The sequence below is a fragment of the Lagopus leucura genome, unplaced genomic scaffold (genome assembly GCF_019238085.1).
Source record: "Lagopus leucura isolate 7727_CA_CO unplaced genomic scaffold, USGS_WTPT01 Super-Scaffold_100004, whole genome shotgun sequence".
NCBI lineage: Eukaryota > Metazoa > Chordata > Aves > Galliformes > Phasianidae > Lagopus > Lagopus leucura.
Genome location: NW_024962264.1, coordinates 9,351,910 through 9,379,264, shown reverse-complemented (window position 1 = coordinate 9,379,264; position 27,355 = coordinate 9,351,910). Strand labels below are relative to the sequence as shown.

The 27,355-nt window shown below is 41.0% G+C and overlaps 2 protein-coding genes across 9 annotated transcripts in view; both read left to right on the top strand.

Annotated features, from left to right (window-relative positions):
- MGAT4D (MGAT4 family member D) overlaps window positions 1-4,512 on the top strand; it is a 41,178-nt gene extending 36,666 nt beyond the window's left edge. For all 5 annotated transcript variants that reach the window (XM_042871408.1, XM_042871409.1, XM_042871407.1 and 2 more), the window contains 5 exons: window positions 782-975; window positions 1,796-1,874; window positions 1,996-2,074; window positions 3,124-3,236; window positions 3,707-4,512. In XM_042871408.1, coding sequence (XP_042727342.1) covers window positions 782-975; window positions 1,796-1,874; window positions 1,996-2,074; window positions 3,124-3,236; window positions 3,707-3,733 — 492 coding nt within the window. In that variant the 3' untranslated portion in view covers window positions 3,734-4,512. The remainder of the gene's footprint in view (window positions 1-781; window positions 976-1,795; window positions 1,875-1,995; window positions 2,075-3,123; window positions 3,237-3,706) is intronic.
- A 3,668-nt stretch (window positions 4,513-8,180) lies between these two features.
- Window positions 8,181-26,265, top strand: CLGN (calmegin). 4 transcript variants are annotated; one of them, XM_042871130.1, is made up of 15 exons: window positions 8,181-8,254; window positions 9,669-9,918; window positions 11,498-11,568; window positions 12,105-12,163; window positions 12,820-12,961; window positions 13,750-13,831; window positions 14,588-14,780; window positions 16,870-17,059; window positions 17,778-17,891; window positions 18,472-18,628; window positions 19,028-19,243; window positions 20,681-20,800; window positions 20,991-21,135; window positions 23,799-23,905; window positions 25,074-26,265. In XM_042871130.1, the coding sequence occupies exons 2-15, from the start codon at window positions 9,751-9,753 to the stop codon at window positions 25,152-25,154; spliced, it is 1,845 nt and encodes a 614-aa protein (XP_042727064.1). In that variant the 5' UTR covers window positions 8,181-8,254; window positions 9,669-9,750; the 3' UTR covers window positions 25,155-26,265. The 4 variants fall into 4 exon arrangements, with proteins under 4 accessions (XP_042727064.1, XP_042727067.1, XP_042727066.1 ...); XM_042871133.1 differs by having other exon boundaries at window positions 8,185-8,254; window positions 9,743-9,918; XM_042871132.1 differs by lacking the exon at window positions 8,181-8,254 and adding an exon at window positions 8,413-8,430.
- The last annotated feature ends 1,090 nt before the right edge of the window (window positions 26,266-27,355 follow it).

Sequence of the window (27,355 nt, the reverse complement as noted above, 5' to 3'; positions counted from 1 at the left end):
TTTTGGTTTGTTTCTCAGTTTGGTATCGAGCATTGCACCTTCAGCATTAGGTGGCACCTCCATATCCTAGAAATGCTAGCTTACAGTTCTGGGGGAGAATACTGTTCTGGCATCTGAATTGCAGATGGGGCATACTGCTTCTGTACAAACAGTCTTGGTCTCTGGTCTAAATACCTGCATCAGTCAGAGCAGCCTGATGTGTAGAAACCCTCTTCGCAGCACAAGTTTTCATGTGCTGTACAAACATAAATGGTTATGGTGGTCTGTTTTGGCTTAATAGTCAACAATACCAATGCAAAGGATTATTGATAAGAGAAGTATACTGGTAGGACAAAGGCATGATTCTACTGATTGCAGTAGATTTGTATGGAGAGTTTGGAGCGCAAACAAGTATATCTGCCAGGTATTTGATAAGGATGAGCAGCGAAGCACCAGATTGTGGGTGCCATTCTGTTAGTGCCATTTAGACTGCTCACAAGATCAGTGTTAGATCAGACTAAATGTTTAGGTAGCCTCTGCTATTGAATGTTCTGGTAGAAGGCATAGTAGATAACCACGAAATAGCCTACGCTCAAGAAGTTTCTTTTACTGATCCGTTTACAAAATAACATTGAATCACAGTGATAACACTGAAATGAATGTTCTTTTTCTATCACAAAAAAAGATTGTATGTTTTTAAAGTAAGTGTTTTCTGGAATAGCTACCCATGGTAATTCAAGAACTTGGAGCACTGTTTTCATCACACTTTTAGGGGTGAAATTACATTTCTTATATCCAACAGGATAAAGACTTTGGCAAAAGTGTGCTACATAAAGCACATAATAATCCGCCTGCAAAACTGGCTACAAGTCTAAGAATATACCAGCAATATACCTTGGAAAATGTTTATGAAGGAAAAGGCTATTTTTGGGCTTCATCTCCAATGGCTGGGGACTATATCAGCTTCACCTTTCTGAAGCCACTAAAAGTAGAAAAGTGAGTATTACATGGTATGGATTATGACAGACTGCATATATACAGTTTGGGTACTGAGTCCGTTCAAAATCACCAGAGTTCAACTGTTTGCATAAAGCATAGCCTGATCACTGAGGATTTAAAACTTGAGGATTTGAAATCCAGGATTTGTTTCGTTGGCTGTACTGAATACATCTGTACTGCCTATAAAAACGCTTTGGTCACAGCCAGACATGTAACTTAAGACATCTCTATGAATAACCAAGTTTCACCTTAAATGTTTTTTTCTCATTCAGAGAGATCCTGCCACCCAATATGCAGATCCTTGTTTTAGGCTTTGGCGGTGCTTTTGCTCCTTAACAAGTGTTGTGGATTATTTAGAGCACCTGAACTGATCTGTGTCAATAAAGAGGGGGGGTTCTCTTGGCATTTAGCATATGCAGTTCTGAGATGTTTCATGTCCCTGTATTCCAGAAGCCCCAACTTACCTAGGCCTTAGGATGATAGGAACGAATTCAAGGACAGAACTTCCTTAGCTATTTAAACGTGGAAAAATGAATCGACTCAGACTTTGAGCACTGAAAAGAGGGAATGCTTGTATTCCCTCTTTCCCAGAGAAAAATGGTTTTAATGCTTGTTTTGTTTAAAATGAAAATATCCTAGTATGGTTTGGTAACGCATCAGAAAGTTTCAATGCCTGTTTCTGTTCTCTCTAGCCTACAACTAATTGAAGTGAAGGTATTTCAGAGGTTTCTTCAGAGAAGGAAAATATTACTTCTCTAGAATTTCCCTAACGTTTAAAGTTACTCCAAATCATATGCCTTTTTTTTTTTTAAATCAGATACTTTTTTAGAAGTGGAAATATGGATTACCCTGGTGATATACTATATGACACTACTGTGGAAGTGTTGCCAGCTGATGTAAGTCTCTTACTTCCAACTGCAATATATAATACATGATTTCATTTTACGGATGATATTTGGCCTGTAGGATCGTGTTCTAGAAAGTGCTGCTGAGGTTTTATTGTTTTGTTTCTTACAGGAAGCTGTAAGGAAAGTACTGGTTGGCAACAGAAGTAAATTTAACTACACTGCAACCAAAGATGGATATTTAAAGATAGGTAAATAGTTCATTGTTGCTTTAAAAACAGACATTTTTTCTTCCATATGAAATGGTTTGCACTTGAGAATTTCATTAGCTCTGTAAGGAATGCAACTTTCCAGTGTAGAAACTCGTAAGGGATAGGAACCCCTTGTGCTATTGTGTGTTGTAGTATGAGATGTTGCACCTATTTTGTTTTGATTAATGAAGGGCCGTAGCTGCGGTGCCCAAAGGCAAGGCATCTAATCACAGAACGACTGATGTCGGAAGGGCTCTATAGCAATCGTCAACAATGAGAACAACGCAGCCTCCGCAAGGTTTTTAATAGGATAAGTGTTTCTGGTTTGGATTTTGCAGCCTTAGCTAAAGAAAAAGGAGTTCATATTGGTTATGGTGAAGCATAACACATTGCGTTTTGGCACACAAAGTTCCCCTTCAGAGCAGTGCTTGACTGAACTGCAGATTCACCAGGTATCTGCCAAGGCTTGTTGCCTACTGTTACCTGAACTAAAATGCCATTATGTGAATAAAAATGGTCCACTGGGAGACATGCTTTCCTTCCACTTTTCTTCTGTCTGTTCTGTCGCGTAATTGCAGTTTTTTCCTAATGAACCATTTTCAGTTCATCATCACTTCTTGTTTGCTTTAATCTGTATCTTACCCTCACCTCCCCTTGGTTGTTTCAATCTAATGAAAGATCCAAAACCAAATGCTGTCAATTCACAGTTCTACGTGCAGTTCACAGGATGTGAATATCACACATGGAACGAGTGTTTTTCATTTGTCTGTTTCATTTGCCAGTTTGACAAGGTTAGTTAAAAAGTGTAGAGCTGATGAAGGAGTGTATCAGAATTGATACGTGTTTCCTTGTATCTCTTTCTAGAACAACTCCTCAGGAAAGCTCTTTCTTGTTATTTATAAGCATTGCCCTTCAGTGGCTATAGTTTGACCTTTTCCAAACATTTTCCCCTCACGTTCTAGAGTTATTTCTTAATGTAGAACTTACACATAAGTTCACTTAAAAGTGCGTTTTAATCTAACAGGGACTTGTAATTATGCTTTATTTAGGGGCTTTTGAAAATGGAATTGCAGCAGGCAATATCGATCCATCAGTAGGAGAAATACTGGCTATTCGTTTATTAGTCCATTCTGATTCCCCTGTTTGGGCAATACTGAGTGAGGTATGTCTGTTAATAAAAGCTTTAGTAGATTGATTTCAATTTCTCTTATGGCATAGAGTTGATAGTCACTAGTTTTTATCTAATGTGGAGTTGGATTCTCTGTCAAAAAAGTGGAGAACTATATTAATTATTAAGTGCATGAGAATTTATTTCATAGAGAAAGTGCTGAAATGGAATAATTGACCATTATTTGCAGTGCTGTAATACAGCCACTAGAATTTGGGTGATGACAAACCAGAGGATTCCACCATTTTGGATATTAATAATTACTGTATGCAAATATTTTCAGATGAACACGTGGTTGGTTTGTTGTTGTTTTTCCTGCAAGTTTCAACCAAATATCTGAATGTGTCTGAGCCTATCAGTGGAACACAATCACTGACAGTTGCTATAGTCATACTTGGAAGTAAGAAAAAATACACTTTAGAAAATATGGCCTATGGCTTTTGGATTTTTGTTGTTTTTTTCAGGTACTTTTCAAGATGTCTGAAAACTGAGAACTGGAAGAAGTATACTGTTGACACGTTACTTGTCACAGGCTTGTTTTGAAGACTAATCTAACAGCAAAAAAAAACCTGAGAGGATACATAAAAATCCAGACCCAATACTGTGTATTGGCAGCGTGGAGATCATTGTTAAAAACTTGTAAAAATTATTAAATCCTTATGTAACAAATATTAAAAGCTATGCAAAACCTCATTATGTTAGAAACTTCCATAAAATGCTGTTAAGCTGTTCTGTACAAAAATTGTCTCAGTTGGACAGCATTACATATCACTGTAAGCAATTGACATTACAGGCAATCTCAGGGACAAAACAGGACAGTATATTTCTAGTTCACTAGAACTAAATATATGAACATATGGGGGGAATATTAAGGACATGGTTTGCAACTGCATTAAGAACACTGGTCAGTTTTGAAGGGAAACTAGAACTGAAGGAAAAACTGTCAGTATTTCATGCAAGTACTTACAACATTTCACCAGAGAAAGGATTAACTTAGCAATATGGAAGTGGGTCTCAAACATACCACGTTTTAGCCTTAATGTAGCAAAAGGTATGTTTAGTTTTATTATTTTTTAATGGAAATCGCTTATTAGCTACCATGTGAATAACTTGAAAATCAAAGAGGTATTGTACAGAGGCTTGTACAACTTTTCTGTGAATTGTGCATTGAATTAACTACAGGAAATAATTGGTGTAACACGTGTAACTATATTTTTGTAGGAAGAATATCTATAATTTAAATAAAATTTTGTATCCTGCCATTTGATAATCAGTATGTCCTGATACTTCTATGCTGGTCACGAGCCGAAACTAGGCACAAACTTGAAAATAAATGGCAAACTGCAGTAGTCTCACTTGAGGTGTTTTTGGGAAACGACACCTTGAACATCCATCTGTGATGTGCAGACTTCATTTATCACTTTTTTAGCACCTGAAGCTCTGAAAATAGTTTGGTAACTTAAAATATTCTTGAAAGTACACATACGTGTGTTTGGCTCCACACATGTACGTATGTATTTCGTGGACCAGGTATTGCAGCCTTCACTAGGTTAAAAATGTAGTGCAGTTTAACAATTAATGCAGTAATTTCAAGTACTTAAAAGTACACAGAGGGAAACTTTATTAGCCAAAAACATTGACACTCAAAAGGGTTTGGTGAGACCAGTGGTCAAACTACAGCCACTGCAATCACAGAACACACTTCCCACTACTTTAATGTAAATGAGCCTTGTAAATGTTCAGAAGTAAACAACGAATTCCTACATACACGCTGTTTAGTAAAATTTTGCTGAGTCCTATGCTTTCCTGTGCTTTATGGAGGAAGAGATTTCTTGCAGTGTCTGTGGAGCCGTGGCTCAACTGTATGATGAAAAGAACCTCAGGAGAAGGACTCTGAATTTTCAGTGAAGGACTGAATCACAGACTGGCCAGGGTTGGAAGGGACCTCAAGGATCATGAATCTCTGACCCCCTGCCACACGCAGGGCCACCAACCTCCCCATTTAATACCAGACCAGGCTGCCCAGGGCCCCATCCCACCTGGCCTTGAACACCTCCAGGGACGGGGCATCCACAGCCTCTCTGGGCAGCTGTTCCAGCACTTCACCACTCTCTCTGTAAAGAGCTTCCCCCTGTGACATCCAACCTAATGTTGGATAACCTAAACTGACTGTTAAGTAAGTAGTGCATGTTATAGCACCAGTAAGTTTAAGGCAATGGAGTGTAATAGAAGTACAATTCTCCTCAAAATTAACTTCTTCTATTACTCTAAGCCACACATTTGTTGGCTCTCTGATCTGTTACACAAACTAAGATTCCCCTCTTTCAACTTTATTGTTTTTTACATAAATATTACTTATTCCAGATGAACCATTCACAGATGCCTTACAACAAGCAGTAGGATAATCCTGCAATAAGCAGAGCTCTTAAAATCTCCAGATGCTTCCAAAAGGATGTATGTGTACTTCAAGCTGCAAGGACAGTTTTCATCTTTTTTTTCATGATGGATTGCACAAGAATATTCCTTGGGTATTTTTTTTAGCTAGAGGTGTCTAAAGACTGAAGCTTGTGTAGGAGTATGGTGCCATTTTTGAAAAGTACAGTAAAGAAGGATTTGAATTAAGGTTTAACAGAGCCTTTGGAACATTAGCTACTCCTTAATAAGAGAATAAAGTACGTGGCTTTTCTATGTGCACCACACAGAGGGTGCTGATGCACTGTAACAGGTTGCCTAAGGAGGTTGTGGATGCCCCATCCCTGGAGGCACTCAAGGCCAGGCTGGATGTGGCTCTGGGCAGCCTGGTCTGCTGGTTGGAGACCCTGCACATGGACCGGGGTTGAAATCAGAAGATCATTGCAGTCCTTTTCAACCCAGGCCATTCTATGATTCCATGATTCTGTGTGATAAATACTGTATAAACACACTGTGTTTAAGCTGTGATGTTTACATTCATTTTTGGAGCTTGTAGTTGAAACAATCCACAACACTCTAAAGTTTTGATTCTATAAAATACAAATAGAATCAATTGAAGTTTGAAGCTTCTGCATTAGTTTACAGCAACCCTGGAAGGCAGAATGTCAAAAAAAAAATACAAGCATTTACATTTATGGTTCATTGTGCATGCTCTCATGTTAACTCCCAACAGTTCTGAGGGATTTAGGCTACTTAGCAAATTAATATGTGGTAGGCATAAACCACAGTAAAGCAAGCATTGTGCATCAAAGGCCAACATCCAGCTCAACCAGCAAAACAGTGAAAGATTTTGCTGAGTTAAAATATAACACAAGGCACTGCTTTTGTCTATGCCACATGCTGCACATTTGAAGATATTCCTGCTGTACCTCATGATTTAAATGGGCTTAGCCAGTACTGCTGCCAGAATTCTTGAGTTCAAGCTGAGCCAAGCCAGAACATCAGTGGGGGCAGCAACCCCACACCTCTGGTGTTCTGCAGAGCCGGGTGAGTGCTGAATGGAATTCATACAACAGCTTTGCTGCTGCTGAAATGGGGTTGGATTGCTTGGCAGTCTCTACTTAGAGGAATGGGTTTTGTTCATTTGAGCAAGATGATTCAATTTGTGGGGGAAAAAGAGGCCTTGTGTACAGAGTGGTAAATGATGGAAGGTGTGTGGTGTGGTTGACACACTGAAAGGAAGGGATGCCATTCAGAGGGACCTCAACAGAAAAGAAAGATGGGCCTGGGTGAACCTAATGAGGTTCAACACAGCAAAGTGCAAGGTTTTGCACTTGGGCCGGAGGAATCCTAGGCATCTAAACAGACTGGAAGGAGTGGTCCTTGAGAGCAGCCCTGCAGAGAAGGACCTGGGGGTCCTGATGGATGAAAAGTTTACCTTGAGCCAGCAGTGTGCCCTCGCAGCTCGGAAAGCAAATGGGATCCTGAGCTCCATCAGAAGAGGGGTGGCCAGCAGGGACAGGGAGATGATTGTCCTCCTCTACTCTGCTCTTGTGAGCCCCATCTAGAGAGTACTGTGTCCAGGTCTGGAGCCCCCGGTACAAGACAGGGAGCTGTTGGAGAGGGTCCAGGGGAGAGCCACAAAGATGGTCAGGGCACTGGAGCACCTCCCCTACAAAGACAGGCTGAGGGAGCTGGGCTTGTTCAGCCTGGAGAAAAGAAGGCTGCGGGGTGACCTTATGGCAGCCTTTCGGTACCTAAAGGGAGCATACAAATAGGAGGGGAGTCAACTCTTGGAAAGTGTAGATAACAGCAGGACAAGGGGAAATGGTTTTAAGTTGAAGGAGGGAAGATCTAGGTTGGATGTCAGGGGGAAGTTCTTCACAGAGAGAGTGGTGAGGTGCTGGAACAGGCTGCCCAGAGAGGCTGTGGATGCCCCGTCCCTGGAGGTGTTCAAGGCCAGGTGGGATGGGGCCCTGGGCAGCCTGGTCTGGTATTAAATGGGGAGGTTGGTGGCCCTGCATGTGGCAGGGGGGTTGGAGATTCATGATCCTTGAGGTCCCTTCCAACTCTGGCCATTTTGTGATTCTGTGAACTGCCATGATAAGCCAATTTAAATTCCCAGTAACCATGATGGTAACGTTTGGCTGGAAAAGAAAAAAAAAACATACTGCTTTCAACTTCCAGCCTAACTGAATGGATTTTGCCATTCCTTCAGTAATTTTTCCTCATGCAAGGCACAGCATTTAAGCACCCACCAAACAGCGGACGACACACTCGCTTCCCGCAGCCGCGCAGCCTTCCGCCCGCCGCCCCACAGCGCTCAGCGCCGTCGCCGCGGCGAAGCCCAGTGGCAGCGCGGAGCCCGCCGCGGGCCGAGCGGCGATTGGCGCAGCCACCTGCCCGCCCCCCATCCCTCCCTCCCGCGGAGCTCGTGCGGGTCGCGATTCGCGCGCGGATTGGCCGGGGCGGAGCGGCTCGAGCACCTGCTCCTCAGCGCCCGCCGCCCTGCGCTCCGCCAGCGCGTGCGCGGCTAGAGCTGCGCCGGCAGCGGGATCCGTGCTAAGCGCCGGCGGGGCGCAAAGGGGATCTCGCCGCCGGTAATCCGACCGCCGCGGGGACGGGGCTGCGCGGGGCGGCCGCTTTTCGCCCCGCGGGGATTGGATGCCGGCGTCGGGCCGGCGCGCAGTGCGTCGCCTGTTTTATAACTGGGGCGGGGGGGGGAACGGCGGCCATGAGGGGAAGGCGGGCGGGGCTGCTGGGCGCCGGCAGTTAGGTGAGGGGCAGCGCGGCAGCGGGAATTGTGCTGCCCGTGCGTTACTGCGGGTGGAGCCGAGCCGAGCCCCGTGGCTCTGTGGCTATGGGTGGAGGGGGAGCGGGTGTGGAATTGAGCTGAGAAGGGCCCGTCCAGCCTGCCCTCGTCGGGAGACGTGTCCTTGTACTCGGAACGTTCCTTCTTGCTGTTTCTCCCGTCGTGCTGCTGTCTTATGTGTGTCCCACGAGCGGTGGCTCATTACTTGAGGTGTAATGTTGTGCTGGTGTTGCAGTGCGGTTGCTGTTCCCTAGGGCTTGTCTCAGAGCAGCGCTGCTGCCTCGTAGGTCTCTTCTGGTACATGGATGTGCTGTGGGTACCCGTGTTCCCACGGTAGAGTGACCGAGCTATGCAAAAACAGCTTGAACTTACAGGTGTGGTATTCATAGCTTTTTGTATGTTAACTCATCTTCAGAATCCGTTGATCTTCCTTATTATTTGCACGCAATTTCAAGACCAGAAGCTATTAGGCTTAGTTTAAAGGTTTTGCATTGGAGGTGCTGAAGGAATTAAAAAACAAAACAAAAAAATGTAATGGTGATGTTTGGGACAAGAGAGGAAAGCATAGAGACAAAGAATGGCATACAATAGGGCCGCCGCGCCAAGAATGGTAACGTAATTTAATGTACTTTCCCCAAAACTACAAGTCTGTCCTAAGGAGTGAGGCTTTTATGGCATAGTTGGCATGCAGGCATGGCACTGGTGCATATAACAGCTTACTTTGGGCTGTAGATACAGTCGGTACAGACAGTATGAAGTGAACAGATCTTAGCAGGAATAAGGAATAAAATGAAAAAGTTTTCTTTTTGGACAGCCCTGAAGGGATGTGGGTGTTTTGTTTGTTTGTTTCGCCTTGGTACCGATCTCTGTTTGTATTGCTTGGTGGAACTAGCAGGTTGATAAATGAGCATGGAAGAATTATCATTTTGCTTCCAATGTTTGCATTGCTTGGTGGATCTGATAAAGCCAGAGAGAAAGAAAAGGGCTTTGATTTCCAGAAGAAATTGCTGTGATATTTAGAGTTTGCTGCGATAAATAAATGATCGCTTTACTCTGTCTTACAAGAGTGGTTGCTCTCTGAGGCACAGGAAGCATCTCAGTGGCAGAATACTAAGCGCGAGCAGTGGTGGCCAAAAGACCAGGTGGTTGTGAATGCTTCACGTTCCTTATTTGTTATGATTTTAATGTTATTTCTCTTGTAGATCAAGTCCTGGACTACAGTTGAGCTAGTGGTGATAATATCCCCACAACAGCGCCTACAATTTAAACTTTTCAGTTCTTCAGATGACCAGAATGCACTCCCAGTGGGACTGGCTGTGCTTGGTTCTCCTGGTAGTTAGCTCAGTAACTGCAGAAATGGAAGATGAAGTTCTGGGTGCGGATGTTGAAGTGGAGGATTTTGACCAAGAGTCTCAACAAACTGATGTTGAGAAAGAAGGATCTTCCTTAGGGGTAAGGTTCTGGATGTCGTTAATTGAAGCTTGTGTAATTTGAAGTTACATAGTTATACTGAGAGACAAATTGGTTCACAAATGACTTCAAAAAGAGCGAGTTAACATGGAGCTGCCAATTCAATGGGTGTCAAATGCACCAGACTGAGGTTTTTCAGTCATTGCATGTGATTTAATGACCCTGCAATACTGAAATGCAAAACTGGATCTCGTACCAGCAGTGGATAGTCTTGAATAAGATCTTGTAGTCCTTGAATCTAGGTATGGAACCTTTTATCTGAAGCTCTTCTTGATAGCACACCTTGTAGCCTTATGTGTCATTACTAGAGAAGAAAGCAGAAAGCAGCTTTGTCTTACTGTTAATTTTAAATGAGATCAATTCCTTGTTCTTTTTTCTCATCATTAACATATTAAAAGACAGTCATTATTTCTTTCCAGAAAGTATTCCTGTGTTTGTTAAGCTGTAGTTGGTAATAGATTTGGGCAATTTTTATAGATTTCTTTTTCCTTTTTTTTATTTTTATTTTTATTTTAACTGTGTAGCCCAGTTGTGATGTGCCAGGTAGGCAGGAGAACAAAAGAAGGAAAAACTTGCAAAGAAATAGGGGGGAAGCAGAGAACTGCTGCAAGCTGAGTACACGTTCTGTATTCTTACATGTAACAGTATTTTGGTTAGGAGCTTTGAGCACAGTTGTTGTCTTCTAACTGTGTCTGTACTTTTATGCTGGTGTCTGAAACTTTCTGAAGTTTCAGCCTTGAAAATGTTAAGGTGTTAGGGTATAAGAAAGAGAGGATGGGGAAAGTGGTGGTAAGCTGGCATGCGTTTGAGCTCCCTGCTGTGTGTACTGGGAGGACCACCAATTAGTTCTCAGACATCTCAGAAAAGGTTTGTTTCCAGTGGTATCTGAAAGTGAGTCTAAAACCAACCTAGCAGCCTCTTCTGCCATCATTAACGCGGTGTTAGGAATGAAGTGGCAGACTCTCCTGCCTTAAAAGCCCTTGCCCAGAGCCTTGATGTACTTGGCTGCTCTTGATCTCCACGTCACACAGATTCTTGGTGGATAGGAAGTAACTCGCTGGTAGAGGACACGTGCCCAACCCGTAGCAATGAGGTGGGGTTGTGGGGAAGCGTGTTTTATTCCCTTAAATGCAACAGTGGTGGTCTGTCTGCGTGGGCTACTTATGGATGTACAATTACAGAACCATAGGAGTCCTCTGGAGATCATCTAGTCCTACTGCTAGAAAGGTTCCCTAGAGCAGGTTGCACAGGAAAGCGTCCAGGTGGGTCTTGACTCTGCAGAGAAGGAGACTCCACGAGCTCTGTGGGCAGCCTGTTGCAGGGCTCTGTCACCCTCAAGTAAATAATGTGGTTTTCGTGTTCATATGGAATTTCCTGTGCTCCTCTTGGTGCGTTGCCCCTTGCCACATCACTGGGTTACTCTGGAAAGAGCCTGGCTCCATCCTCTTGACTCTGTCACTTCAGCTCTTTGTAGCATTGATAAATATAATAGCGTCTGGTAGTGTACTGCAGTTGAAAAACTGTAGTTATGTTGGAGCACGTATCTGTAACTGTCTTCTAGGTGGTGTACCAGACTCCAAAGCCAACTGGAGATGTTTATTTTGCTGAAACCTTTGATGGAGGATGGAGTGGGTAAGCCGTACCTGAACGTTCTAAACTTGTAATTTCAGCAATTTAACTTACAGCAGCAGGAATTACTTTATATTTGTTTACCTGCTAGGAATTTCTCAGTAGAAATGTCTTCAGTAGGAGGTGGTATGATCAGCTGTTAGAGAACTTTGTTTTATGATGAAAGCTTTGATGATGTTGGGGAAACAGTGTTTGGTTTTTGAAGACAAATCACAACGTGTTATTGGTCACCACGATTGGTAAATGGAAAAACTTAAGTGCTTAAATACCATTTATCTCAATCCTTAGCTTTGTGAGATCTGTGAGAGTATTGTTTTCCCACGAAATCTAATCTTTGAAGTGTTGTATGAAACTTGTTGCAACTTTTCTGTTTGCATTCTTTGAATTACACCAGGTTCCATGATGATGACCGTTGAAATCAAGGTCACAAGTTCACTTGATAGAAACTCAATCTGTTTGTCCTGTGCTTGTTACAGCTTTTTCTTTATATCTATGCACAACTTTGTATAGTTAAGTGACTTGTACACTTGTTGTTTTAGCTGGGTGTTGTCTAAAGCCAAGAAAGAAGACACAGATGACAACATTGCTAAATATGATGGTAAGTGTTTTTAATGTGTACTTTGACTACATGGATTCTGATGTTCTGTTGCTTTGTGGGAAATACCTCTCCTTCATGCTGTGTGCCCATTGTGCTGTACTGACTTCAAAAACCTACCTGAAAGCAGAAGCTTGTTATCTGCTGTTGTTGTAACTTCTGGTCATATTCCTTTGAATTTTTTTCCTTAAGCTTTCTGCTCTCCTTGTTGTCTGAGCGAAAACACTAGGTTAGATGGATCTGAAATCCTCTGACCTGCAGATGTTATTTTACTGTCTTTACTGTGAATTGGGATTCTAGTGGCTTCTGACTATTGTAATTGAAGCACTGGTTGGAATGCAGTATGGATGATTTGATAGAAAGATGTGGGCATCAAATTTGTGCACTGCAAACATTCTTTTTGTATTGTGCTGCAGAGCTTGAGAAGTGTAGGGTGGTCCTGAATAATCACTTGTATCCGAAGGAGAACTAGCAGTGCTCTATTGGATGGCTGTTATTGAACTTTGCCATCAAATGTCAAGACTTCTCTACTTTGGCCATTAGTCTTCTATGCTGTGAACTCTTTGCTTCTCTTTGCCACAAGGCTACGATGTCTTTCATCAGCATGTTGTTTGTTATTCCCAAAGATTGCATAGTTGGTGTTTGTTTCCTTCTTTTAGGAAGGTGGGAAGTAGAAGAGCTGAGAGAAAACACAGTACCTGGAGACAAAGGATTAGTGTTAAAATCAGCTGCAAAGCATCATGCAATATCAGCTATGCTAACAAAGGCATTTATTTTTGATAAAAAACCTTTGATTGTTCAGTAAGTATTTCCTCAGATTCCATGCTTGATATTTATCATGCTTCAAGTCTTTGAGTCAGTAAAGTCATGTAAATCCTTTCATGTGGCACAGACTGACACAGCCAGAGCTACCAGGGCTGTAAGTATGAATGAAAATAAGCAACTAAGATTGTAGTTTAAGTGTAAGAAGTTATATTCTAACTCTTGAAATACTTTGGATGTAAGTTATTGTTTTATAAAATACTTTACAAGTTAATTAATTTTCAGTCCTAAATGAAAAAGATTTAACTTGTGATTTGAGTATGCTGCTTTTACACTTGCAAGGTATTTCTGTGTAACTCAGCTACAACGATTGGGATCCCTCCAGCTAAATCCAGTGTGCTGTGTGGGTGTTTTCAAAGAGAACAGATTCCTAGAACTCTTTCTGGTTTCTGCCTCACTTTGGTAGAATCACAGAAAGGCCTGGATTGGAAAGGACCCCAGTGATCATCAGATTCCAACCTCCTGCCACAGGCAGGGCCATCGGCCTCAGGGTCATCACAAGTTTGAAACTTGTCTTACTGCTGTTCCCAACTGTAGCAGTTGCTACCGTGCCTGTTGTGGCTGGCATTGCTACTGTATTGGTTTGTGTGGCAACCAAAAACCTTTTAGTCACATAGGAATATTTTGACAGCAGCGCCTAATAAAAAATCAAGCAACTTAGACATGGTTGTAACGTGTTTGTAAGTAGAACTGCAGATATGAAGTTTATTTGTGTTTGTCTGATATGATGAATATATATATATTTTTTTAATTTGCTCTTTGCCTAGATATGAAGTGAATTTTCAAGGAGGCATTGACTGCGGTGGTGCATATATTAAACTTCTTTCCAGTAGGGATGACCTGGATCTGGTATGCCCCTTTACATTTGCTATTGACTGTTTCATTGAGGAATGAGCATATTTAAAAATAAATAAAAACACAGACCCACCTCAAACAACACATCTGTTTCAGGATGTGTCTTGAGGGAAGGTAACTTGCAGAAATCAAGTGGGCTTCCTTCAAGTAGTTGCTTGAAGACACACCTTGGTACTTGGTAAATAGAAATATCGTGTAAATAGTTAAAAACAAACAAACAAGTGAATTTTCACAACAGCCAAATGCAATGTAGTTGGAAGAAAACTGAATCTGGTATTGAGGGATTGTTTATTATTACGGTGGAGCGAGAAAGCACCACTGAAACGCTGGATCATAACGCCTTGTTTTTCATCTTTATCGAAATACAAATGGCTGTGAAGAACAGAAACTGGTTCTCTTCCATCTTGTACTGTAGTGTACACAGAAGAGTACGCTTGGGTGCTTTGATCTGTGGCAGGCGTTTCCACTTAATGTAAGGGTGAGGACTTACTAAGCACATTCACCTTGTCTGAAGAGCCTTCAGTGATCTCTGTGGTTAGGCTGTTTCAGCAACTTAGAAAAGCTGTTCAATTCTTTTCGTGATTTACCCTGTCAGTTTTCAGTGTTAGGATTGAGGCCACATCAAACAGCTCTTAGAAAAAGGTAACCATGTTGTGTATGTGCCACAGTAATGTGGATGAGTAGTGCTCCAAATGACTTGGTAAAATGTACAGTTTGACACAGCCTGAACTTTTTTTTTTACTTTCACAGGAGTTCTTCTTTGACAAAACGCCTTATACTATTATGTTTGGACCAGATAAATGTGGTGAAGATTACAAACTACACTTTATCATCAGGCATAAGAATCCTAAAACTGGAGAATATGATGAAAAGCATGCAAAACGTCCTGATGTGGACCTAAAAAAATTCTATTTGGACAAGAAGACACATCTGTACACTCTTGGTATTGTTTAGTTTTTATGTGTTTGAATTAGAAAAAAGATTTAAAGAAAAGAAAAGAATTTATCTCTGCTGAAGCTTCGTGTCTCACTCTTTTTGTTATTGTTAAGTCTGGAGCTGATTGCTCATGATTTGGCCTAAGTTATTTAATGACTGAGCTTAACTGCAACACATAAGTGGCTTTGAAATAATGCTGTTTAATGTTCGATTACATGAAAAAACATTCCAGCCTTTGTCAGCCTTTAACCTGAAGAACTGATTTAATACTTTGAGTACATACTAAGATAAAAATATTTTAAGTAGAAGTCCAATCTTTTAGGAAGGCATCGGAGTTGACAGTAGGTCAGTGAGCTCTCCTGCAGCGTATTGAACACTGCTCTCCTCCATGTGTTGGGTTATCGTTGATGCCTGCATCTGCAGAGCTGTGTGTGAGCAGATATGTTCCTGCTTTCACTGAAAATAAATGAGTTTGACCTGCTTTTAGTTTGTGTGGCAAATATCCCTCCCAAACTCTGTTCTCCTGATAAAGGGGTGTATTTAGAAAGGAGTGTATATGTTCCTGTATTCGGGGCGTTCATTAGAGATAATTGTTAAAGGTACTTAAACTCAAATGGCATTTATTCTGCATCAGGTCAGCAAGACCTCTGTGCAGGTTTGTGACTTATAATGATTTTGTGATGGAAAATGTAAATAGAAAAATCAGTTATTTTATGTAAAATGATATGGGGGGGTAATTTTTGCATTTGTTTTAATAAATTAGGAAACGTAGGCTGCAAGATGTTATTAGGTGGTACCAAACTGTTGGGATAACAGTGTTACTTGAGTTTCTGTCACATACCTTCATAAAACTGGAGGAGTATTTACTTGAAATTAGTAATTTTGGTTGTGTTAAATGGGCATGTAAATGTACTTGCTAAGTACTAGAATGTACTCACCGGTTATTAGAAGTGGATTTCAGTGTCTCAACAATTGTGGAGTCTGACACTGCTTGATTCAGTGACCCTTGCTTATCAGGTACCTGCACTTGCTAAAATATTTTAATAACTTGAATATAATGTTGGTCTGGAGCCTCCAGCACAAGAAAGGCAGGGAGCTGTTGGAGAGGGTCCAGAGGAGAGCCACAAAGATGGTCAGGGCACTGGAGCACCTCCCCTACAAAGACAGGCTGAGGGAGCTGGGCTTGTTCAGCCTGGAGAAAAGAAGGCTGCGGGGTGACCTTATGGCAGCCTTCCAGTACCTAAAGGGAGCCTACAAACAGGAGGGGAGTCCACTCTTGGAAAGGGTACATAGCAGCAGGAAAAGGGGGAATGGTTTTAAGTTGAAGGAAGGAAGATCTAGGTTGGATGTCAGGGAAATTTTTTACAGAGAGAGTGGTGAGGTGCTGGAACAGCTGCCCAGAGAGGCTGTGGATGCCCCGTCCCTGGAGGTGTTCAAGGCCAGGTGGGATGGGGCCCTGGGCAGCCTGGTCTGGTATTAAATGGGGAGGTTGGTGGCCCTGCGTGTGGCAGGGGGTTGGAGATTCGTGATCCTTGAGGTCCCTTCCAACCCTGGTCATTCTGTGATTCTGTGAATGTTCTGTGTTCACAGTCTGACAACTGAGAAAGATGTTGTCAGAGTCTGGAGTCTGAAAGAAAATATTGCTTGAATGATCCTACCTGCTGTGATATTTACACAGTTCTACTTTATTCATGCTTTCAAGGGTGGAATTATTATTTGACAGCTGAGATGCTTTTGGAGGCAAAGGTTTGTCTTCGGTAGTGCAGGGAGGAGGAAGGCAAAGCAGCAGAATTTTGACCAACTGGTGGTTTCTTTTTATTTTTTATTTTTATTTTTATTTTTATTTTTTGACAAATTTGTTGGATATATTTGGATTCAGCAGGTTACGTTATTCTAGGTTGTGACAGCCACGAAGTGATGACTTGGCTCTCGTGTTTGGGTTTAGTACCTGAATGTCTCCTGTTCTGCTTGCAAGGTTCTGTTGGCTGTTAGTTGACTAAGTCTAAAAATATCACATGTATAACTTTGGCTGGAGGTAAATTAATTTGTCAAGTGAATATTTCCTTATTTCTTCAATACAATTTTTTTCTTTTTAGTGCTAAAACCAGATGATACGTTTGAGATGCTGATTGACCAATCAGTCATCAGTAAGGGAAGCCTTCTTGAGGATATGGTTCCTCCAGTAAACCCTCCTAAAGAAATAGATGATCCTGCTGATAAGAAGCCTGACGATTGGGATGAGAGACAAAAAATACCTGATCCCAATGCTGTCAAACCAGATGACTGGTAAGGAGAAAGCTTCATCTGTTTAAAAAAAAAAAAAAAAAAAAAAAAAAAAAAAGTATATACATGTTATTGTTTTATAATATTTTCCTGGCTTGATTTTGTTGTTTTTCTTTCTCTCAACACTTGGGATATTTTTCACTAACAGTTGAAAACATGTATGTGAGGAGGATGTGCAAGGATCTGATCTTCTTTTAGGGGAAGAAGTACAATCTCAACTTAAGCTGATTTGAATTTGGTTGCAGCTAGTAACTAAAATCACCTTACTTGAAGGGTTAGGATGTGTTTGTTTTTTTTTCCACTACTAGTAGAATCATAGAATGGATTGGGTTGGAAGGGATCTTAAAGACCATCTAGTTCCAACCTCCCTGCTGTGGGCAGGATTGCCACTAGTAGACCAGGTGCTGCATACTTAATTCCTTTTTCCTGGAGTGGTGTTCATATGTGGTGTTCTACTTCAGCAGAGGAAAATTTTAAGGGATACCTGATTGACACTTGCCAGTTCATGGCAGCCGTTTCTGGCTAACCAGTGCCTTGAAACGTTGTAAATGTATGTTTATAAATATAAATGTTTATAAACAGAGAAGTAGGTGGCTAATTCTCATTCTAAGTGTGTCTGACTCCGTTGAATGTTATCCCATCCATAGCAGTAGGTCCTCTGAACAGAGCATTGGTTCAGAGTCAAGCTGATGGATTTTCTAACAGTAGTCTGTCATTGAAGGGATGAAGATGAGCCTTCCAAAATAGAAGATCTTGATGCTGTTAAGCCTGAGGGATGGCTTGATGATGAACCACAGTATGTTCCGGACCCCAGAGCAAAAAAGCCGAAGGACTGGTAAGAACTTAGTGTATGAGGGCCTGTTCATGTGGTTTGTTGGTGTTTTTTTTTTAGGTAAGTCTACTTGTTTTCTGGCTGATTGTGAGCTAATGAGAACTTAACCCAAATCTCACTGTCTTTAACATATGAAGTTGGAACATAACAAGCGTGGTCAAATACTTATTGATTTGTGAGGCTACTTGTAGAAAAATACGTAGATGTCAATAATTGCCTTGTATTCTGAAGAGCTGTAAGCAGTATGGAGCTGTTTGAAAGAACAAGGATAAGCAGCAAAGCTGTCGAAGTTGATTCTTGAAGACACGTAGTTGTCCTAAAGCATGTTATGGGGAGCTGCTGCAAGCTGCCTGCAGGTGTAGGAGTACGGTTACATTTAACTGAGCTACAGTAGCAATGAATGTGTGGCTGTAAAGCATTCAGTACTCTGGAAAAAGCACGTTGCAGTTAGATAAGCCCATTGAACTTCAACCCAATTCTGGGGTTATCCCAGCAAAGTGTGTTTGGATCCAAAGTTATACTGAATGTTAGTGTTCCCATCGGACCAACCTGAAATTGGTTATTTGTACCTTTCTTTCTGTAGGGATGAAGAAATGGATGGGGAGTGGGAAGCCCCTCAGGTCCCCAATCCGAAGTGTGCCACCGCACCTGGTTGTGGACTGTGGGTGCGTCCCATGAAGAGCAACCCCAAGTATAAAGGGAAATGGAAAGCACCTATGATAGTTAATCCTAATTATCAGGTACTAGCAATATTGTAGGTTGTTATTTAAGAGGTGCAGAGCTCAACCAAGCAGACAAGTGGAATTAGTATATATGTTTGGCCCTTCATACTGAACTTGATACAGTCACTTACTGCTGTAACACAGTATGGAGGAAAAAGGATTGAATTGAACAGAGATGTGTCTGCCCTAAGCCAGAAGTCTGAGACCTACCTGCCAAAATTCTACAGGTTATTTCCAGTTCTGTTTTCCTGAAATTCAGAGGCTGCCCCTTTGCTTTTTAAATCATGTATTTGAAATAGTCAGGAAGTCTTAATTACATTAAAATGTATTTCGCTGGATGTGTGTTTTTGTTTGTTTGTTTTGCATTTATTTTTGAGGTATAATAATGTTATTATATGTTTTTCTTTCCCTACAAAGGGAATCTGGAGCCCTCGGAAAATACCGAACCCAGACTATTTTGAAGATCCTCACCCGTTTCAGATGACACCTATCGGTGCTGTTGGTTTAGAACTCTGGTCTATGACGTCTGATATCTACTTTGATAACTTCATAATATGCTCAGAAAAAGAAGTAGCTGATCGTTGGGCAGCAGATGGTTGGGGCTTGAAGAAATTAGTAGCAAGTGCCAACGAGGTATCGACTTTATTATCTTCTTGGTAGGAGTTCTGTTGGAATAACTTTCTGTATTATAATTATTCTGTAATTGATAATCTTACAGAATAGCTATGACATTCTTTTCCTAGTTTGGCGTACGGCTTTCCCAGGTCAATATTGGGCTGAAATTAAAAGGTTACAACATTTTACTTAAGCATCTAAAAAGAAATGTAGCAAGATGTCAGTAGTTGATATGTTTCCCACTGTTAATGGTGATACTAGAATTCAGTACCTGTCAGCGAATGGAAGCTGAGCTATTTGCACCAAGACCTCTCTATGTACTTAAAACTTGTCACTTTTGTGTAACTCCTTTTTATATGTGCTTTAGATGTGCTCCCCTGCCATAAAAAGTGGTTAATAGCCATTATTTTTTGTATTTAATAAATCTGGGTCTCTGGCTGTTTGCATGTGTATTATGCAACTCTGACAATAATATGTGTATGTTTCTGGACCTGCATCTGTTCTTCTATTTCTGTGTGTACATCCACACTGCTTACTGCAATCGGTCAGTCAGCAGTTTCTTTAGCTCTCTTTCGTATGTCATAGCATGAATCCGTCTGAATAGATGGGAACATGAGCCCCTCTAGTGGCTGTTTTTACTGACTGCAGTTGAGAGAGAGTACTTCAGTCAGAATGAATCATTCCAAGGTTATTCAGAGTATGGCTGTTTGACTTCTTTAGGGCCATGCAAGATTCCAAGTGTCATTGTTGAAATTGTCTCTTGAATTCCGACAGGCATGGGGCATCATTTTTAAGAAGCCTGTTCCACTTTCACAAGTGGTTTGTTCTAGCAGTCCTGTGTTAACTTTGGGGAAGCAGATGTGGGTATGGGAAAGCAATGATGGATTGGCTGTGTAAGTATGGTCATGCTGTTTATCACAGAAAAGATGAGAAAGTAGCAACAGACCAGGCAATTTAGGAAAGCCACCTCATTTCACAGCCTTGCTCATTTCAAATATTTGTTTCTGTGCCTGGAGTTGCATCTGTATCTGTACACACAATAGCAAAAGGTAATCCTGAAGTCCCTTCGCTCCACTGCCTCTGTAGCTTTCTACCTTGGTTGCTGATGTCCTCTTTGCAGAGTCTAACTGAACCAAGACTTGCCTACGTAAGTCAGAACCAGTCTGGAAGATAGCTGCCTGATGAACTGGCTGTTGGAGGAGGCAAAGTGGCAGTACAGATGGAGCAAGACGTTGCTCTTCAGGTGGCTGGCTGCTCCTTGGAGGTTCTTATCAGTTAAGCTAGCACAGTGTGGGGAAAGAACAAAAAAGCTGCGGAGAGTGGCAAGCATGAAGTTGCTCCAACTGGAAGGGTTTTCTTTGGGCAGCATAAGGGTTGAAATATATACATTTTTATAAGCTTACCTAAGTGGTGAGAGTGATAAAAATGCTTTTTATTTTATTTTTTCTAATGTAGCCTGGAATGTTGAGTCAACTGGTGACTGCTGCGGAAGACCATCCATGGCTTTGGGTTCTTTATATCCTGACTTTAGCTCTGCCTGTTGGTCTGGGTGTGTTGTTCTGCTGGCCAGCAAAGGTTAGAGAAATTTTGAATGCGTTTTTCATCTTCTGCCATTCTTAACACTTGATTGAAAACTCCTAGTATTTGTGCAACAGTATTTGTGCAACAGCTCTCCTACTGTGCCGTTGGTATTAGTTAACTCCTTGTGTGTGTTTGTTTAATTCTTAACCTGAGTTTAAGTAAATGGATGTCTGATTTGTTTTAGAAAACAGATGAAGATTTTGACTTAAAAAAAACAGATACATCTATGCCAGTTACAAAGGGAGAAGTAAAAGAAGGAAGAGAAGAGCTAGAAGATGATGAAATAGATTTAGAAGAAGATAAAGAAAATGAAGATATCGGTGAAGATGGTAAGAGTATGTTGCTTCATAGTTGGATCGATGTAAAAGCATGGAAAGAACTAAGTCGTGGACTGTGTTGCAGTAATTGCAGCCAGTGTGCCAAATCTGCCTTGCTCTGAGCCTTATCTCTGTAGCAATTGGTGTGCCATAGCGTTTTGATAAATACAAGAAAAAAAGAGAGTAGTATAATAGAGTTCTCTTCAGTATTTCTTCACTTTTGATAAATTGTTCCAAGTCTTATGTTCACAAACATATCTTCTGCCTCCTAAACATCTCATATATTGAACGCTCTTTGGCTGGTTCAATTATCTGTACCTCTAGTGGTTACAATCATGTTGTCTTGAAAATGTGTCTGGAATAGCCTTAAGTCTTTAGCATAACGCTTGACTTACTCCTCTGTGGGAGCATCATACCCTGAACTACCAAAACCCATTGGTTCTAGTAACTCTCGTTGAAGTCTGAAAATATAGTGGATTTGAAGTACTGAAATCTGCTTGTTTGATAGCTCTTGTTAGGAATGCAATGCCAGCCTGCAGAGATCTGTTCTGCTGTTCCAAGGGAGAAACAAATGATCAGTAGTCTAAGATGCACTTTGGCATTCAAAGAGTAACATAAGCATCTCACGTTGTGTTGTCAAACACGAGTGGAACTACTCAGCTATGGCTTTGATGCTGTGATGGCATTTCCCTCTGCCTGCAAGTGCAAAGAGAATCATGTAACTTACAGTGCATTGTTTTGACTCCAGTGAGAAAATCTTCAGCCTCATACTGCAAGCTTCTGTCTCTTATTTTGCTCTGTAAGAGCAAAGCAAGTTGCAAATGGCTGGCATTGTAAGTTAGAAACTAAGCAGATGTGAATGCTGGTTATTTTAGTAGTGACATCATTTTGTATTGCTGACCAGAACTTTGTCATTTCTGTCTCTTTCTGCACCGAAGGCCATGAGAGTTGATGGGTTTTGGCTGTATGAATTAATATTTAACTTTGCATCAATGTTCCCGTGCTCAGAGAATTGAGTACTTAGGCATAATGCTTTGCTACACCAAACTTACTTCATCTGCCTTAACTTTTTTTTTTAACCAGCTGTTCCTGATATTTCAAAATTAGGCTCCATTTTATATCTTCATCTCCAGTTACTAAACTAAATGCAGAGCAACATCAACGTAGGTAGCTTTTGTATGACTCTTCTAAGCTTTTCAAATATGTTCCAGGCTTCAAAGACTTTCTTCTTTTGAAAAGAATTGCTTAGCTCCCCTTTAGCTTTCCTGCTACCTTTTACACTTGCAGGTTAAAATCTTCCCTCTCTTTCCATCTATTTTTTGCCTCCTCATATCTGCAGTCATAGGTAGTCTTATGTTCTCATATGATTCTTTTTGCTCAAGATAAAGAGAACTGGAAGAGACAGAGTTTATTTGTCTCATTGCCAGAGGTGGAACATCAGGTAGATGCCAGATGTGTATGTGAGTTGCCTGTGTGATTTCTCAACACATTATCTGTAGTCATCAGTATTTTCTACTAATCCTTTGGATCCTAATAATTCCTGCAATTCCTTCATAGTCATTATCTACTTTGTTTCCTGGAGTTGAAGGCAATGAACTGTTTTGAACTGTGAAGCACTGAATGACTTCCAAGTCACATCTTAGTGTGGGTAGTTTAAAAGTGTGGCAGAATGGCAAGTTTCAGAAAGATTTGTAGATTTCTGTGGCTCCAGTGAGCGTGAATTGCTGGCAACTTGAATGGCTCTGTCTTGGGACTTAGTTGTCTTCACAAAACTTTTGTCTACGTTTCTCTTAAACTGTGACCTCCAGCTTTATGGTCGTAGTTCTCCTTTTGATAACAATAGTTGAGACAGATGAATGTAGATACATGTGAGGTATACTTACAGCTAGGAAAACTCTCAGGCTTCATCCAAATGTGCTGAATTGCTTGGCTCAGTTTGTTAGTATATTGTGGACAAAGGTTTTTGGTGTCTGTATGCTTTTGTTCGGGCATTACTGAGCTCAGCTGTTAAAATCTATGCATTTTTTGTGGTGAAGCAGTGGTTATGAGGCATCACATGGCAGGAGTAGTACTAAGAGATGTTTGGGTAGTTATGCTCAGCAGTTGTCTTATTTCTTTTCTGCCAGACATGGATGTTGCTTCTTGTTTACTCTTTGATAGAAATATTTGCAGTAGATAACCAAGTTGTAGAAATTCTCACTTGAAGATTGCTGTTTGAAATAAAAGACTTGTCAAGCTTAAGTAACTTCATTTAATATGTCATGGTGTGATTGCTGGGTCTGAATCCTTACATTGAATATAGGTACCTAAAATGCAGGCATATGGGAGTGCAAGCTCGTAAGTTCTGAGGCCCAAAGTGGAAACAAAAACAGCTGGGGAGCATGGTTTCCTTAACAGAATGCATGGAATGGAGAGAGACCCCAGAAAGGTAACCAGTCTGATGCTCAGGGAGTAGACAGAGAGTGTTTATGCATTCACTACTTTATTTTAGTACAGTAATGCACTAAGCTGCAGTAAGCTACAACTTCATTGAGAAGGTTGCTCTGCTTTGTTTAGCTTATATTTTATTACAAAAGAGCAGTTCATTCCAGAACAGAAATTGGCTAGGAAAAACTTAGTGTGTGACTGTAGTGTATTTCTAATGTAGTTCTTTTTAATACTGATTTCTCCTGCAGAAGACAAGAGTAAATATGGGGAAGATATTGATGATGAAGAAAACGAAGTTGCAGGTGGAAGTGAGGAAGGAGGTGATAAGTCAAATAAATCTGGCTCAGAAGATGAGGTGAGTTTGCTCTGTGAAGCTGCCTTGTGTGAGTTCACAGTGCTCTAACACAAGTTCTTCACTGATTACCCCTTTCTCGATTCTCCTGTTTGTAAGAAGCTTGTTCCTGTACTTTTGCCTAGGAATGCAGTGTCTGATAAACCCATTAACCCTTTCTTTGTGGAAGCAGTAACAAGAGCTGATCATTTGACTGATACTCTGTACTGGAATATGGAGAGGTTACGTCTTGCTCTTACCTGGGTATTTTCAGGGTGTCTGAGTTTCTAACATGACATGATCAGTGACCTGCTTAGGAGACTGCATGCATGCCATGTTCTCAGGCCAGTGGTGCCACCTTCTGGGAACTATGCCTTCTGAATCGGGTGCTTCCATTAGGAGATGCAGGGAAGTGAGAAACAAGGTGTTGTCTGGGAATGGAGCCTCAGTAAGTCAAGTGCTTCTCAAATGAGAAACAGCTGATTTAAGAGCAGTCTGTTCTGTTTGTAGCTCTCCAAGACAGGAAGTAACAATGTTTTAAATGCTTCTTGCTTAACAAGTGGAAAGGAAGATTAGTACAATATACACTTGAAGGAATTAGCTAAATTAATTAAAAGACGTGGCTTTTGAACTAGTGAGTGAATGGGGAATAAACAAATTTCTGATGTCAGTTTAGATGTGCTATTCTTATTCTGTATTCAGAAGGAAAAGCCTTTTACTCACTTGATTGTAAAATCACAGAATGGCCTGGGTTGGAAGGGATCCTCAAGGATCATGAATCTCCAACCCCCCTGCCATAGGTGGGGCTTCCAACTTCCATTTCTAATACCAGCCGAGGCTGCCCAGGGCCCCTTCCCACCTGGCCTTGAGCACCTCCAGGGACGGGGCATCCACAACCTCTCTGGGCAGCTGTTCCAGCCCCTCACCACTGTCATAGTTAAGAACTTCCCCCTGACACCCGACCTAAATCTTGCCTCCCTCAAATTAAAACCTTTTCCCCTTGTAAAATGATGTTTATACATTACCTTGTTAATCATTTATCATTAGTGTGATATTGCAGGGAAAAAAATCTATCATTTAACTATTGTATTGAGTGCTAATATGATTTGGGGGTAGGGAGGAATAAATAAGTATGAAGGATTAAATGCACACTGCTTAAGAATGTGAATGCTGATTTATTTTCTTCCTTCAGATGACAGTAGCTGATGAAACTGCAGGCTCTGGGGATGGTCGGCTGAAGTCAGTACGCAAAAGAAGAGTACAAAAGGACTGAGTTGTTGGCAGCTAGTGTTTCTAGCTCTAAGCAGTACTAACTTATGACATGCCATGCCACTGCAAGGAGCCTGACAGCATGCAGGTTCCTGAGATGTGAAGGGAAAAACGGGACTCATTGCTACTTATCCTCTCTCAATTCTCTGACCTCTTTTAACCTTCCCAAGCTTCCGTGATGCCCTTTTTTTAACAAGAAAAGAAGAGTTACCTAATGTTTCACATTTAGAATAAAAGTGAAACTGCAAGTTGGCCAACTGATTTTACAAAGCAGATTCTTAAGATTTGAAGAATCTTAAAAATCAATATTAGTCAGGGATGAAAAATGTTACTCTAAATATTTTTAAGAACCTGAATAAATATTTTTGCAGCTCTAGCACAGAATCAGCTGTTTACACATCTGAGCTGAGAGTGTTGCAGTACAGGTGAAGGATCTACAGTTCACGTTGTTCAGTGAAAAGGTATTTTTTTCTGTGCAGAGCTAAATGCAATAACTGTTTTCGTATGATCGTTTAGTGCTAGCAACAATTTTTCTTGTATCTTATGTCTTTGAGTTGGAACTGTTACAGTGGTCACCTGTTCATTTCAAACATAGATTATAGTGATTTATTTTCAAGAGATAGTTTAAAATGGAGTACTCAAAGAAGTGGTTAATTGATGTGGCTTAATTTGCTTTTGAATGCAGATATTAAAACTACAGAAGTGATATATAGATTTTTTCATACTTTTATAGCTCTCATGTTCTGAGCCAGATGGGCATAGATTTTGTTTATAGAATATTTTCTGAGTGTATATTGTGTATTAAAAACATTTAATAATTCTTGTTTAACATGAAATTGATTAATATAGATAAGAATTTTTGATGGTTTTTTTTTTTTTTTTACAAATGTGAGTTCTTGGGCTTTCTTTTAATGTAGTTTAAATAAACTGCATATCATAAGAGAAACTACTAAAGTTCAACTGTATATTAAAACAAACCAGCAAAACTGCAGCTTTTGGAATCCTGCTGCTGCTTGGCAGCTGCCTTGAACATGAGTGACTTAACTGCTAGCAAAAGCAAGTTCACAGGCTAAAACCATTTAGAAGTTTGTTAATTGGTGAAGAACTTTTTGCCAAGGAAATGTGTTATTATACTTATAAACACTTCTAAGTCTACGAAGATTGTGTTGTTTTCCTTGCTCTGCTATTACTTAATAGGAAGTTGGTAACAGTTTTTAGCTGACTCTTCAGAAGAAGCCAGCCTGCACAGGTACTTGTATTGAAGAGTACTGCGTTCTGTTTGGTGTGGAGAAATACAGGGAGAGGCCACAGTGAGAAATGGTAAGTGCAACCGTTTGATCCCTTCTAGGGTCCATGAACTAATAAGTAATGACTCCTGATTTCCCCCTTTGCCCTGAGACTTTGCAGTAACAGATAGCTGTTAGCAATGAGGTGTCCTGCAAACGACAGAGGGAACCAGGGCAACGGGGTGAGTGTGGATTGTTGGTCACTGTAGCTTTTGGGAAGCATTTCAGCGCTGTGACTGAATCCCATCTGAGTCTGGTGAAAGTCCTTTGCAGTTGTTACAGTGTTTACGTGTGGGCTTTTGAGTTGATGATGTATTTATTTGGTAGATCAGCACACCTTTATAGGCAATGGTAGAGCTACTTCAGGGATCAGTCTGCTTATAGTGGGTGCTAGTCTTAATTCTCTTAGGGTTCCCCTAAGGTCTTGATTTATGCCCTATCAGCATCTTTGCTTGCACCTCACTTTGTAGTAAACAACTCCTTATTTACCAGGTAGAACTGCCTTAAGAGGCCATAGCTCAGGTGCTGTATGCAATGGTACTGACTTAGTAAGACCAGTCTCACTTTTAATATTGACTTAATGACTACCATTACCTGGAAGCTCCAGATAAAGACATCCTCCTGCTTATCAGTTTATTGGATCTAGTCTATGCTAGGAATTAGGAGAGGAAGATGAGAGCTTAGAGGATTTGAGGCTCTAGATGAGGAGGAAAAAAAATGAGGCAAGAAGGGAATACTTCTGTTGATACTTCTAACATTGTGATTTCCTCCTGTGTAGCTGATTTGTATGTGAATGTTTTGGTGAGGCTAGGCAGGACCAGAGGGGATGGTGGAGGGGTGTTCTCTCACAATTTCCTCCACCAGTCATTTCCACCATAATAAAGGTAGGACAAAATAAGAGTTCTGGTGTCTGTCTAAT